Source organism: Scyliorhinus torazame, chromosome 5 (genome assembly GCF_047496885.1).
Source record: "Scyliorhinus torazame isolate Kashiwa2021f chromosome 5, sScyTor2.1, whole genome shotgun sequence".
Classification (NCBI taxonomy): domain Eukaryota; kingdom Metazoa; phylum Chordata; class Chondrichthyes; order Carcharhiniformes; family Scyliorhinidae; genus Scyliorhinus; species Scyliorhinus torazame.
Genome location: NC_092711.1, coordinates 323492169 through 323506085, shown reverse-complemented (window position 1 = coordinate 323506085; position 13917 = coordinate 323492169). Strand labels below are relative to the sequence as shown.

General features: G+C 42.1%; 1 protein-coding gene across 1 annotated transcript in view; it reads left to right on the top strand.

The window, feature by feature from the left end:
- Positions 1-13917, top strand: part of LOC140421321 (transmembrane 9 superfamily member 2-like) — a 254618-nt gene that overhangs the window by 204893 nt on the left and 35808 nt on the right. Inside the window, exons 13-15 of the mRNA XM_072505969.1 lie at positions 2535-2694; positions 4754-4905; positions 8208-8319. Of these exons, the coding sequence (XP_072362070.1) occupies positions 2535-2694; positions 4754-4905; positions 8208-8319 (424 nt within the window). The remainder of the gene's footprint in view (positions 1-2534; positions 2695-4753; positions 4906-8207; positions 8320-13917) is intronic.

Below are 13917 nucleotides of genomic sequence, written 5' to 3'. Positions count from 1 at the left end.
TACCTACAGATATAAACAGATTTATAAGGATATCACAAGTTACAAAATCTTATACTCCAATGTTCCCAGTAAATACACAGCCGATGTAAGTGAAATGTGGTCAGACACCCCGCACCCAGAAACCAAGTGCCTACAGAATACCACTTCTTCACAGGCAGTATTAAAAGCTGTCACCAACTTTAAGATCACCACAAATGTCTGGCTTCTCACAAGCTGACGTCTCCAGGTCTGCACCTTGCAGCCAGTCTTTGACTGGGAGCCTCTCTCTCTGCTCTCGACTTCACTGGACAAAACCGTTTTTTCAGATTTCTGTTCTTTATTCTTTCAATTTCCTGGAACTCTCATTCTTTGGCTTCTGGGACTTTCTGTTCTTTAGCTTCTGGAACTTGATCTCTGTCTTGTCTGTTCAGGCAGTTTCTTTTGAAAGTTTCTTGCCTCTGCGGTGGCTGGTTCAAACTGAAAGCTGTGTTTTTGCTTTCTCAATGTGGGCCTCTGGTTGCTGAGCAACAACGTGGTGTTTTTAAGATTGTAATTGCTTTTGCATCGTAAAACGTAATTACAATGCAAGCAAGGTTTAAAGTGAAATTAAACCTACAGCCTTGATTAACGTGAAATCTTAACCCTTTCTTAGCACATAATTACAGAAATACCAGAAGTTACATTTATACCTTCTAATACACACAATATTTATAGAAATTGCTTAAATTATTGTTATTTCCTAACAATATATTTAAAGATCACAAAGAAGAGAGGATGGCCAAGTGGTAGAGGGTCCAGGAGAGTGTAGGGCTGAGTGGTAGAAGGTTGGCGAGGGATGGGTTGGATGGTGGGTGGTTTATGAAAGATGGATTGGGTGATGGATGATTTGAGAGAATTATAGAAAGTTCACAGTGCAGAAAGAGCTCCATGGCGTCTGCGCCAGCCAAAAGAAAGAGACTAGTTGCTTATTTTAATCCCATTATCTAGTACCTGGTCCATGGTTACAACAATTCAGATTCAGATACCTTTTAAACGGGTTGTGCATTTTGGTCTCACCAACAACTTAGGAAGTGAATTCCAGATTCTCACCACCCTCTGGGTGAAAAAGGTTTCCCCTCATGTTTCCTCTAATACTTCTACCAATCTCCTTAAATCTATGCCCCCTGGTAATTGACCACTCAGCTAAGGGGAACCAGTTTTCCTGTCTGGACCCCTCAATCTTGTGTACACATCAATTAGGTCTCCTCTTAATCTCCTCTGTTCTAAGGAAAACAGCCCATAGCCTGTCCAATCTTTCCTCTTGCCTGCAATTTTCAGGCCTTGGCAGCATTCTTGTAAATCTCCTCTGCACTCTCACCAGAGCAGTGATATCCTTCCTGTAATGTGGTGACCAGAACTGTACACAACTCCTAACCAGTGTTTCATACAGTTCCATCATTACACTCCTGCTTTTGTATTCAATATCTCGTCCAATAAAGGAAAGTGTTCCATATGCTTTGTTGACCACCTTGTCCACCTGTCCTGCCACCTTCGGGGACCTGTGGGCATGCACTCCAAGGTCTCTCACTTCCTCAAACCCTCTCAATATGTTCCCATTTATTGAGTACTTCCTTGCTTTGTTTTGCCCTCCCCAAATGCAGCACCTCCCCTTTTTCCGGATGACATTCCATTTGCTTATTCCCTGTCCCCTCGATTAAACCATTGATATCATTGATAACCACTAATAACAGCTATCCTCTTCACTAGCAACTCTACGGCCAATTGTGTCATCTGCAAATTTCCCAATCATGTCTCCCACATTTAAGTCTAAATCCTATAATAATATTTACAACAAAAAGCAAGGGTCCCAACACTGAATGCTGTGGAGCACACTGGAAACCATTTACCATTCACAAAATCATCCGTTGGCCGTTACCCTTTGTTTCCTGTCACTGAGCTAATTGTGGATCCAACCTGCCATGTAGGACTGCATGAAGGTTTTCAGTGACACGAGCAAAATATAGATGAAATGTAGAGAACGGATTGGGCTTTCGAGACAGAGGCAGCATTCTGATGTTAGTCGAAATTGCAGCCTCTTCCTCTTCTCCCGTTCCATTGAATGTAAAATAGTGTTAAAGAAAGAAAGACGGTTAAGGGTAGAATTGGAGCGAATGTGTATACATTCTTATGAGCATTTATTTACAAAAATGCATATTACATACATGTACCTCCCTAACTCAACAACCGCAGTTTTAATCTGCCTCTAGGGCACAAGTGAATCCCCAGTTAATGCTGAGCACTTCCATACAATTATGCACAAGAATATACAATTAATAAGTGGAATTTGAAAAAGTTAAAATGTTTTGTTTTAATTTGTGTCTCTGCATATTGGTGCTTAATTTGAGACTGCCCTCTTGGGTAATTCATTGCAGCCAGAGTGAATGTAAATACTGGAACACTGGAAATAGAATTATGCAGTAATTTATGTTTTTGTAAAGCCGGATTTGGGTAGAATGTCTAATCGAATTATGCTGTTACACTACATTTGAAATTAACAGTGTTACTTCCGTTCACAGGATTGTCTTTGTTGATTTCTTTATCACAAACCTTATCCTGTGGGTAGAAGGATCATCTGCTGCCATTCCCTTTGGAACACTAGTCGCAATTTTGGCAATGTGGTTTGGAATTTCAGTGCCCCTGACTTTTGTTGGTGCTTATTTTGGATTTAAGAAAAGGGTGAGTTTCGTAAAATGGTTACTGCATGTACATTTGTAAACTGAAAAATTGATTCGCTGTGTGTACACCTGCGATGTATTGGAGCAAATAACCCGAAACTGATTGTAGTTCAGTCCGGGCAATAGGACAACCAACAGGTTTGTGAAGGGAAAATTTTGGACCGACTTTGGAAAGTATTTCTTTGCACACAGGGTAATCAATGGATGGTATAGGTCACCAGCAAGGATGGTTGGGACCAGGATATTGGACTGTCAAAAACTTAAAAATAAGATTGAATGGCAATAATTTTTATCAGCATCTACCTTGTGACACAAGTCTCTGCATTTTAATTCTTGATGCAAATGGTAAATAAAATGTCCAAAAGCGTGATGATAAAGATTGCAAGAAAGCCTGCAAAGTTCTGGTAAATTGGCTCTAAGGATTTTGGAAATGGAATCTGTGTGCGTTGGAATGTTTCTTCCAAACGGAAACAAATTTAAATCTGAACCGACGAAGGCCCATCACTGTTACTGAGTCAGGAGTCCATATGCAATTGTTTTATAGTGGGCTTTTCACCTACCCAACTTGTCCTGCATGTAACTGAACACTGATTTCCTTTACCAATCACCCCTGAAAAGAATGGTGCATGCAGCTCTTGTTATCATTCCTTCTGTCACTGTTGCTCGAAATGCAAAGTGGGTATTTGAGGAAATGCATACCTTTTTTGCATGTCATTTCTTATTCTGTACAAATCACCATTGTTCATTGGTGAGCAAACCATAAGTGATCATTTCAGCTGAGTGATATAATTTAATTTATGCGTGCTGACAATTACATTCGAACTGTGAGTATCATGAATCCAACCATTTTGTTTTAAGTTTTTTCCATGGTTTAACTCATTTTCCTCCTGCTCTGGTATACTCTCATTTCCCATAAGCTAGTAATCATTTTTATTTAGAATTATTACAATTACTGCTGGCATGTTTCTATTTTTTGATTTGAAGAGTATGTATTTATGCTGTGTGCCACACAATACATGGGGCTGTCAAAAGCCTCTGCACCATCTCCCAAGTCATAAGGCTGGATGAGTGCCGCTGTGACATTACACAAGAAGCTCAATACCCCACACAACAGAAAAAACCTGTCTCCCATCTTAAACATTTGCCATCAACACACTCTGGCTGCAAAATATACTGGAGCAACTTGCCAAGACTTCCTCGACAGCATCTCACAAATCCTCGACCTCTATCATCTTAAAAGGACAAGACAGCATGAAACAACTATCACCTTCAGGGCACAAACTAGCCTGACTTGGACATGCGTGCCTTTCCTTCACCATTGCAGGGTCTAACAGCATTGTGAGAGCGCCTTCACATTCTGGTCTGTGGCAGTCTAAGAAGGCCGCTCGCCGCCGCCTTCTCGAGGGCAATTATAGATGGGTAATAAATGCCAGCTTGCTAGCAATGCTCACATCCTGAGAATTTATTTGTGAGTTTTAACAGACATCAATCAGTGGGGGAGATCAGAAGCAGCAATTGAATAGGGTTGTAAATTGTAGAGAAGTTGACATTTTCTGTGTGAGGGACATGACACGTAATTGAAATGCTGCAGTCATTATTTTCAAAATGAAGCAAGTGAAGCTTTAATATGCAGCACGTTCATTATAGTTGATGCTGTATTCATTGAGTGCCTTTTCGGCCTCACTTCACTCTGGCCCATGCTGATAACTGATTCTGTTTTAAGAATTTGTGTTCAGAATATTTAGATGCAGATTTTTATAGAATGCACTTAACTGGGGGAAGAGTCAACACACAAAAAGGGGATGTAGCAAAATAAAATCATAAATATGCAAAACAAAGCATGAGATGTGCTGGACTCAGCCACATTAGCGATCAGTTAAATTGGCACTGGTCATAAAAAACCTCAATGGTAGATAGAGTTTGACTGTGTTCCTCGGGTAACACATGCATGTTTCCTGTTTTCACCCTTCAAACAAGGAAATCAGATCTTTAGTGAGCAACAGTAGAAATTGTAGCTATCATTGACGCATGAGGTTGATTTTTGTTCATTTTTCTTTCAGCCCATCGATCATCCTGTGCGCACAAATCAAATTCCACGCCAAATCCCAGAGCAGTCGTTCTTTACAAAACCTTTACCAGGAATTGTTATGGGTGGCATCCTACCCTTTGGGTGCATTTTCATACAGCTATTTTTTATTCTGAACAGCATCTGGTGAGTTGAAATGAATCGAGTTGTGGAACAAATTCGGTATCGCATCTCTTGTTCAGCTGTAAATATTTGGAGTTTGACATACTGATACCATTGAGCTATCTGAAGAATGTATTATTGGCCTGTGACTGGTGGCTACGCAATCCATTCTAGTCAATTCACAGAAAAGTAGAACATTGCCAATGCTTGAAATCTGAAATAAAAGCAGAAAGTGGTGGAAATACTCGGCAGGTCAGGCAGCATCTGTGGAGAGAGAAACCGAGTTAATGTTTCAGGTCAATGATCATTCAAGTTCCAGGATCCAATGCCTTGCATCCACAGTCTTAAAAGAAGTGGCTGCTGAGATATTAGATGCATTGGTTCTAATTTTCCAACTTGCCCCAAATTCTGGAAGGGTCCCGTCAGATTGGAAAATAGCGAATGCAACTCCTCTGTTTAAGGGGGAAGGAGACAGAAAGTGGGCCTCTTGGCATAATTAATGTCAAAGGAAAAATGCTAGAATCTATTCCAGAGGTTACAGCAGGGCACTTAAAATCTCAATACAAGCAGTGTCAACATGAATTTGTGAAGGGGAAGTAATGTTGACTGGTTTATTGGAGTTTTTGGAGAAAGTAGCAAGCAAAGTGGGTACTGGGGAGCCTGTAGATGTAATGTACTTGGATTTCCAAAAGACATTTGATCACAAATAAGAGTTCAATGTCGAGGATAACTTGGATTAGTTAGCAATCAGGAAGCAGAAAGTAGGGATAAATGGGTAATTTTCGGGTTCAAATCTATAATTAGTGGAGTGCCACGGAGAACAGGGCGGGGACTAAACCATTTACAATCTATATCAATGAATTGGATGAAGGAGCAGAATTTGCTGATGAGACCAAGGTGGGTAGGAAAGTAATAATCTTTATTAGTGTCACAAGTAGTCTTATATTAACACTGCAATGAAGTTACTGTGAAAATCCCCTCGTCCCCGGCACCTGTTCGGGTACACAGAGGGCGAATTCAGAATGTCCAATTCACCGAACAAGCACGTCTTTCAGGACTTGTGGGAGGAAACCGGAGCATCCGGAGGAAACCCACTCAGACACAGGGAGAACGTGCAGAATCCGCACAGTGACCCAAGCTGGGAATCGAACCTGGGTCCCTGTCGCTGTGAAACAACAGTGCTAACCACTGTGCTGCCGTGCCCCACAGTTGTGAGGAGGGGATACGGAGTCTGCATAGGGATATAGACATGCTGAATAATTGGACAAAAATCTGACAGTTGGGTGATGGTGTGTGAAAATGTGAGATGGTCCACTTTGGCACAAAGAATAGAAAAGCAGTATATTTTTAAAATGAGAGATTACAGAACTCTGTTGTACAGCGGGACCTGGGTTTCCTGGTACATGAATCACAAAAGGCTGGTATTCAAGCAAAGCAAGGGATTGAAAGGCAAATGGATGATTTCATTTATTGCAAGGGGACTGGAATATAAAAGTAAGGATGTTTTGCTATAACTGCAGGGCTTTGGTAAGACCACACCTGGAGTAACAGGTACAATTTTTGACTCCTATTTAACAAAGGACATAATTGTCTTCGAAGTAGTTCAGAGAATGTCAGCTGATTCCTGTGATGAAGAGTTGTTCAATGAGGTTGGACAGGTTGGGCCCGTATGGATTGGAGTTTAGAAGATTGAGAGGTTATCTTATTGGAACACAAGATCCTGAGTGCACTTGACAGGGTGAATGCTGAAAGAATGTTTCTTCTTGTGGGAGAGATCCGAGTTCGCCCGGGGGCCAGCGAGAGCGAAGAATTTGGTTCTCATCCCACTTTACTCGCTGCAGAGGAGCCGGGAATTCCGCTGGCATGAATGGACAAAGAATTCTGGCCACAGTTTGAAAATAAAGGGTCTCCCATTTAAGGCAGAGATGAAAAATCTTTTCTCTTAGAGGGTTGTTGGTTTATGAAATTTTCTTCCCATACAACAGTGGAGGCTGGGCACTTAATATTTCTAAGGCTGAATTAGATACTTGATTGATGAGGGAGTCAATGCAGAAAGGAGCTAGACAGGAAAAGTCACCACGATCTTATCAAGTGGCAGAACAGGCTGGAGGGACTGACTAGCCTAGGCCTGCCCCTCGTTCAGATGTTCTTGTGTATCAGTACTGGGAAAAGTTAGAACTGTAATAAGTTTAGAGTAAGCGGTGGAAGGACAAAAGGAAGCCGTGTGATAGAGTGAAACACCACAGTGATTGAATGACAGAAGAGTGAGTCCTCCCAGGCCAAAGAGAATGGTCATGGGGCAAGAAAAGAAACAAAGGGTACTTCTAGAATAAATGTGCTATCTGCACCACAACAAAGTTCAGCCCATCGTGTCTGTGCTGGCCAGAAAAGAGAAAAATATAAACAAACTGCTCATTTTAATCCCACTTGGCAGCACCTGATCTGTAGTCTTTCAGGTTATAACACTTCAGATGCAGATCCAGGTACTTTTAAATAATTATTTCGGCCTCAACTATCTGTTTAGGCAGTGAATTCTAGATACCCACCACCCTCTGGGTGAAAACGTTATTTTCATGTCCCTTCTAATCTTTATACCAATCACCTTGTTGATTTTCTGTGCTGGTCCTAAGAGATTACACTGCTTTTGAACCTCTGGAATTTGGGGAAATGTGAAATACATGGCTAGAAGAAAAGGCACTTCCGTGCAGTCAAGGCTTAGCAAGATAGGTTGTGTAGCACATATATTCCTTTTATTGGAGAGCTTGCGTAGGCAAATCTGATAGCCATTTTGCATGCAGCCTGGTGCTACAAATGACGAGATGAATGATCAGTTAGGTGGTCCGAAAAGAATATTTGCTGGAACATCAGGAAAGCTCCCTTGCCCTACTTTGACCAGTATCGTGGTCAGCTCAGATGATGTACCATCCTGTGCAACAACCTTTTGATTCTTGAGGTATCAATACTCCAAACTGAGCCAAGCTGCTAATTTCTCCAACCATAGTACTAAGCAATTTGTTGTTGTTATTAATGTGCAAGCATTTTTCAGAAGAGGTGCAAGCTAAACGTTGCTGAGGTTTGCAAAGAGCAGCAAGTTTACAGCAAGGTTTTTTCAATATAGATGTGTGCAATTTATTCTTACTGATTCAGAAGCTTTACTCTGGGTTTACTTAAATGTAATTATTTAAGTTTCAATTTGCTAGGCGTTGTTTCTGGATGAATTGCAAGTTGTTTGGGCAACATATTAGATCACTTGTATTTATCAGCTTTAGTATCAACACGTTTCCAATATTCACCTTGTATTAATTAATTATATATTCAATTTTCAGGTCTCATCAGATGTATTACATGTTTGGTTTCCTTTTCTTGGTATTCATAATTCTGCTCATCACTTGCTCAGAAGCCACCATCCTGCTCTGTTACTTCCACCTTTGCGCAGAGGTTTGTACTCCCAAATTCATTATCTCATGTTACAATCAGTATTTTTTGTAGTAATGAACAGCAGTCCATGCTCAAACATTACTGCAGCAGAGACAGTAACGTGTAGTTTTGTTTTATATCCCCCCATTTCCTTTTATACATTTCTACAGAAAAGAGAGGTTCAGCCTCTATCAGTACAGCTTATTGTAATTTTTAGGTCTCTTATTTTTCTTCCAAATGAGGGTAAACTTGGAGGTGTCCAAAATATGATTATATTGCTAAATAGTCACTTAGTGCACCTGCATAAGAACTGAATCAAAACCTAGATCAAAATAATACATAAACTTTTCACGGTGTAGCGAAAAAACATTAAAGCATAATAAACATAAGAGAAAATTATAAAGAAATCACTTAAACAAAAACTAATTAACAGATGCTTCAAGAATTCCGGAAAGTAAGAATTCAGAACTATAATTGATCATACGATCTTACTTTTAAGGAAATCCTTATCTATAGTTTAGTCCCATGTTTATTTGTCATTGGTTCTAATTCTCAGCTGAGGCTTCCTGATTTGTCCAAAAAGTTATCAATCACTTAAAAGGTGATTAGTTAATTAAACATTAATCATTTACTCAAGATTAATGAACGTCCCCAGAGCATAACTACTTTCTCCATGTACTTTCTCACGACTAGAGTTTCTGCATCATGGCTAGACATTAACCTTGCTGTAGTTACTTGATTGTTGCAAATGTCTTTCTAATACAATGGCTTATTAGTTCACATGGAGCACTCATTGAAAGAATGCTTGTGTCTTGCAGACAGGACTCAATGTTCAATAGTTTGTTCTTTATCTAAAACCGTGACTATATGTTTGCAGACTAGGTATTTTCTTCAAACAAAATCATTCTATTCCCTTAGCGACATATTCAATTCATTTCTTAAGAGACCAAACAATTAATGAATCTAACATAATTAAAGTGTATTTTATTCATGGCTGTTGCATGCTGTCCTTGGGTGAAAGAGTGCATTCCTACAATGATTGACTTTCCAATGCATCTGTCATGTAAGAGTATCTTTTAAGAAATGGGTGTCTATAAATGGGTGTGTACATAAATATCTGTAGTGAGAGTACCTTTAAGAAATGGGTATTTACTAATGCAGTGATGTCAGAGTGGGTGGAGCTGGGCTGCCTGTCAGCTTTTTACTTTCGTTTTCGGCTGTTTGCTGCAGGGTGTGTTTTAGTTTCGTTTTCAGTGTTGGAGCTGAAGCCAGACCAGGCAGGTGTACTGCTGTTCTCTCTGCCATCAAGAGACTATTGTTTGATCATTTGGTGAATTCGGAATTATAAATGTTTTCAGTAGTGACTTTAACCTGATGTGCTTCTGGTAAAAAGGTATTTTTAAGTTGTATGGATGTTAAAAGGAAAGCTTAAACGATTACTTAGTGTTGTAGTCTTTGGGGGTTGTATTTGAATTGATGGTTGCTAAGATGTTCACTGTTTGTTTTATAAAGGTTAACTGGAGTTGATAGAATAAGCATTGTTTTGCTTTAAAAAATACTTTTCCATTTCTGCTGTACCACACCTGTAGAGTGGGCCGTGTGCTCCGCATACCACAATCTATTAAAAGTTATGGGTCAGGTGAAGTCCATGATATACTTTGGGGTTCTCTAAATCCTGGCCCATAACAAATTGGGGGCTCGTACAGGATCAAAGTCTATCTATTGGATTGGCTTAGTGAACTTAAAGACAGTGAGGGGTGAGCATATTATGGGTGCTTTACAGGCGTGGTATTTTAGTTTAAGTAGGGAGTGTGTTGTGGACAATGGCTCTTTCAGAGGCTCTGAAGTTTTTGGGGGTGGAGACAGTCACACGCAGTACCCTACGGACAGAGTCTAAAAGCAGACTGTTAGATCTGGCAAAAAAATATTGCAGTTTACATTACCTGACAAAATGCGAAAAGATGAGGTAATTATGGCGGTGGCTAAGCATTTAAAGTTGCCTGAGATACAGTCTGACTCATTGGAAATGGCAAAAATCCAGTTGCAACTTAAACAAATGGAACATGAGAAAGAATTAAAGCAGCTTGCATATGAGAGAGAGGGGGAAAAGAGAGAGAGAGGAAAAAGAGAGAGAGAGAGAGAGAGAGGAAAAAGAGAGAGAGAGAGAGAGAGGAAAGAGAGAGAGGAAAAAGAGAGGGAGAGAGAGGAAAAAGAGAGAGAGAGAGAGGAAAAAGAGAGAGAGGAAAGAGAGAGAGAGAGAGAGAGAGAGAGAGGAAAGAGAGAGAGAGAGGAAAGAGAGAGAGAGAGGAAAGAGAGAGAGAGAGGAAAGAGAGAGAGGAAAGAGAGAGAGGAAAGAGAGAGAGAGGAAAAAGAGAGAGAGAGAGAGGAAAAAGAGAGAGAGAGAGAGAGGAAAAAGAGAGAGAGAGGAAAAAGAGAGAGAGAGGAAAAAGAGAGAGAGAGAGAGGAAAAAGAGAGAGAGAGAGGAAAAAGAGAGAGAGAGAGAGGAAAAAGAGAGAGAGAGAGAGGAAAAAGAGAGAGAGAGAGAGGAAAAAGAGAGAGAGAGAGAGGAAAAAGAGAGAGAGAGAGGAAAAAGAGAGAGAGAGAGAGGAAAAAGAGAGAGAGAGAGAGGAAAAAGAGAGAGAGAGAGAGGAAAAAGAGAGAGAGAGAGAGGAAAAAGAGAGAGAGAGAGAGGAAAAAGAGAGAGAGAGAGAGAGAGAGAGGAAAAAGAGAGAGAGAGAGGAAAAAGAGAGAGAGAGAGAGGAAAAAGAGAGAGAGAGAGAGGAAAAAGAGAGAGAGAGAGAGGAAAAAGAGAGAGAGAGAGAGGAAAGAGAGAGAGAGAGAGGAAAAAGAGAGAGAGAGAGAGGAAAAAGAGAGAGAGAGAGAGGAAAAAGAGAGAGAGAGAGAGGAAAAAGAGAGAGAGAGAGGAAAAAGAGAGAGAGAGAGGAAAAAGAGAGAGAGAGAGAGGAAAAAGAGAGAGAGAGAGAGGAAAAAGAGAGAGAGAGAGAGGAAAAAGAGAGAGAGAGAGAGGAAAAAGAGAGAGAGAGAGAAAAAAGAGAGGGAGAGAGAGGAAAGAGAGAGAGAGAGAGAGGAAAAAGAGAGAGAGGAAAGAGAGAGAGAGAGAGAGGAAAAAGAGAGAGAGAGAGGAAAGAGAGAGAGAGAGGAAAGAGAGAGAGAGAGGAAAGAGAGAGAGAGAGGAAAGAGAGAGAGAGAGGAAAGAGAGAGAGAGAGGAAGAGAGAGAGGAAAGAGAGAGAGGAAGAGAGAGAGAGGAAAAAGAGGAGAGAGAGAGGAAAAGAGAGAGAGAGAGAGGAAAAAGAGAGAGAGAGAGAGGAAAAAGAGAGAGAGAGAGGAAAAGAGAGAGAGAGAGAGGAAAAAGAGAGAGAGAGAGAGGAAAAGAGAGAGAGAGAGAGGAAAAGAGAGAGAGAGAGAGGAAAAAGAGAGAGAGAGAGAGGAAAAGAGAGAGAGAGAGAGGAAAAGAGAGAGAGAGAGAGGAAAAAGAGAGAGAGAGAGAGGAAAAGAGAGAGAGAGAGAGGAAAAGAGAGAGAGAGAGAGGAAAAGAGAGAGAGAGAGAGGAAAAAAGAGGAGAGAGTGAGGAAAAAGAGAGAGAGAGAGAGGAAAAGAGAGAGAGAGAGAGGAAAAAGAGAGAGAGAGAGAGGAAAAGAGAGAGAGAGAGGAAAAGAGAGAGAGAGAGAGGAAAAAAGAGAGAGAGGAGAGGAAAAAGAGAGAGAGAGAGAGGAAAAAGAGAGAGAGAGAGAGGAAAGAGAGAGAGAGAGGAAAAAGAGAGAGAGAGAGAGGAAAAGAGAGAGAGAGAGGGAAAAGAGAGAGAGAGAGAGGAAAAAGAGAGAGAGAGAGAGGAAAAGAGGAGAGAGAGAGGAAAAAGAGGAGAGAGAGAGGAAAAGAGAGAGAGAGAGGAAAAGATGAGAGAGAGAGAGAAAAGAGAGAGAGGAGAGAGGAAAAGAGAGAGAGAGAGGAAAAAGAGAGAGAGAGAGAGGAAAAGAGAGAGAGAGAGAGGAAAAAGAGAGAGAGAGAGAGGAAAAGAGAGAGAGAGAGAGGAAAAGAGAGAGAGAGAGAGGAAAAAGAGAGAGAGAGAGAGGAAAAGAGAGAGAGAGAGAGGAAAAAGAGAGAGAGTGAGAGAAAGAGAGAGAGAGAGAGGAAAAAGAGAGAGAGAGAGAGGAAAAAGAGAGAGAGAGAGAGGAAAAGAGAGAGAGAGAGAGGAAAAGAGAGAGAGAGAGAGGAAAAAGAGAGAGAGAGAGAGGAAAAAGAGAGAGAGAGAGGAAAAAGAGAGAGAGAGAGAGGAAAAAGAGAGCGAGAGAGAGGAAAAAGAGAGAGAGAGAGAGAGAAAAAGAGAGAGAGAGAGAGGAAAAGAGAGAGAGAAGAGAGGAAAAAGAGAGAGAGAGAGAGAGGAAAAAGAGAGAGAGAGAGAGAGGAAAAGAGAGAGAGAGAGAGGAAAAGAGAGAGAGAGAGAGAGGAAAAAGAGAGAGAGAGAGAGGAAAAGAGAGAGAGAGAGAGGAAAAAGAGAGAGAGAGAGGAAAAGAGAGAGAGAGAGGAGAGAAAAGAGAGAGAGAGAGAGGAGAAAGAGAGAGAGAGAGAGGAGAAAGAGAGAGAGAGAGAGGGAAAGAAGAGGAGAGAGAGAGGAGAAGAGAGAGAGAGAGAGGAGAAAGAGAGAGAGAGAGAGGAGGAAAGAGAGAGAGAGAGAGGAGAAAGAGAGAGAGAGAGAGGAGAAAGAGAGAGAGAGAGAGGAGAAAGAGAGAGAGAGAGAGGAGAAAGAGAGAGAGAGAGAGAGAGAGAAAGAGAGAGAGAGAGAGGAGAGAGAGAGAGGAGAAGAGAGAGAGAGAGGAGAAGAGAGAGAGAGGAGAGAAAGAGAGAGAGAGAGAGGGAAGAGAGAGAGAGAGAGGAGAAAGAGAGAGAGAGAGAGGAGAAAGAGAGAGAGAGGGGGGAGGAAAGAGAGAGAGAGGGGGAGGAAAGAGAGAGAGAGGGGGAGGAAAGAGGGGGAGAGGGGAGGGGAGAGGGGGAGGAAAGGGGGGGCGAGGCGGAGGAAAGGGGGGGCGAGGCGGAGGAAAGGGGGGGGCGAGGCGGAGGAAAGGGGGGGCGAGGCGGAGGAAAGGGGGGGCGAGGCGGAGGAAAGGGGGGGCGAGGCGGAGGAAGGGGGGGGCGAGGCGGAGGAAGGGGGGGGGCGAGGCGGAGGAAGGGGGGGGCGAGGCGGAGGAAGGGGGGGCGAGGCGGAGGAAGGGGGGGGCGAGGCGGAGGAAGGGGGGGCGAGGCGGAGGAAGGGGGGGGGCGAGGCGGAGGAAGGGGGGGGGCGAGGCGGCGGAAGGGGGGGGCGAGGCGGCGGAAGGGGGGGAGAAAGAGGAAAAAGAGGGAATAGCCCTAGCAGAACAAAAAGAAAGAGAAAGGGAAATACAGATCAGGAAAATTGGCAGACGTAAAGGGAAACGTACAGTTGGATGATAGTGATGTGGATAGTGAGAAAGAGCGTCAAAGTCGAAGGCTTGGTGGGAATCTATTTAAATATGTCCAAGCATTGCTAAGGTTTGACGAGAAGGAGGTAGTAGCCTTTTTCATTTCATTTGAGAAGGTGGCTAAACAAATGAAATTGCCACAGGTCATGTGGGTATTACTGA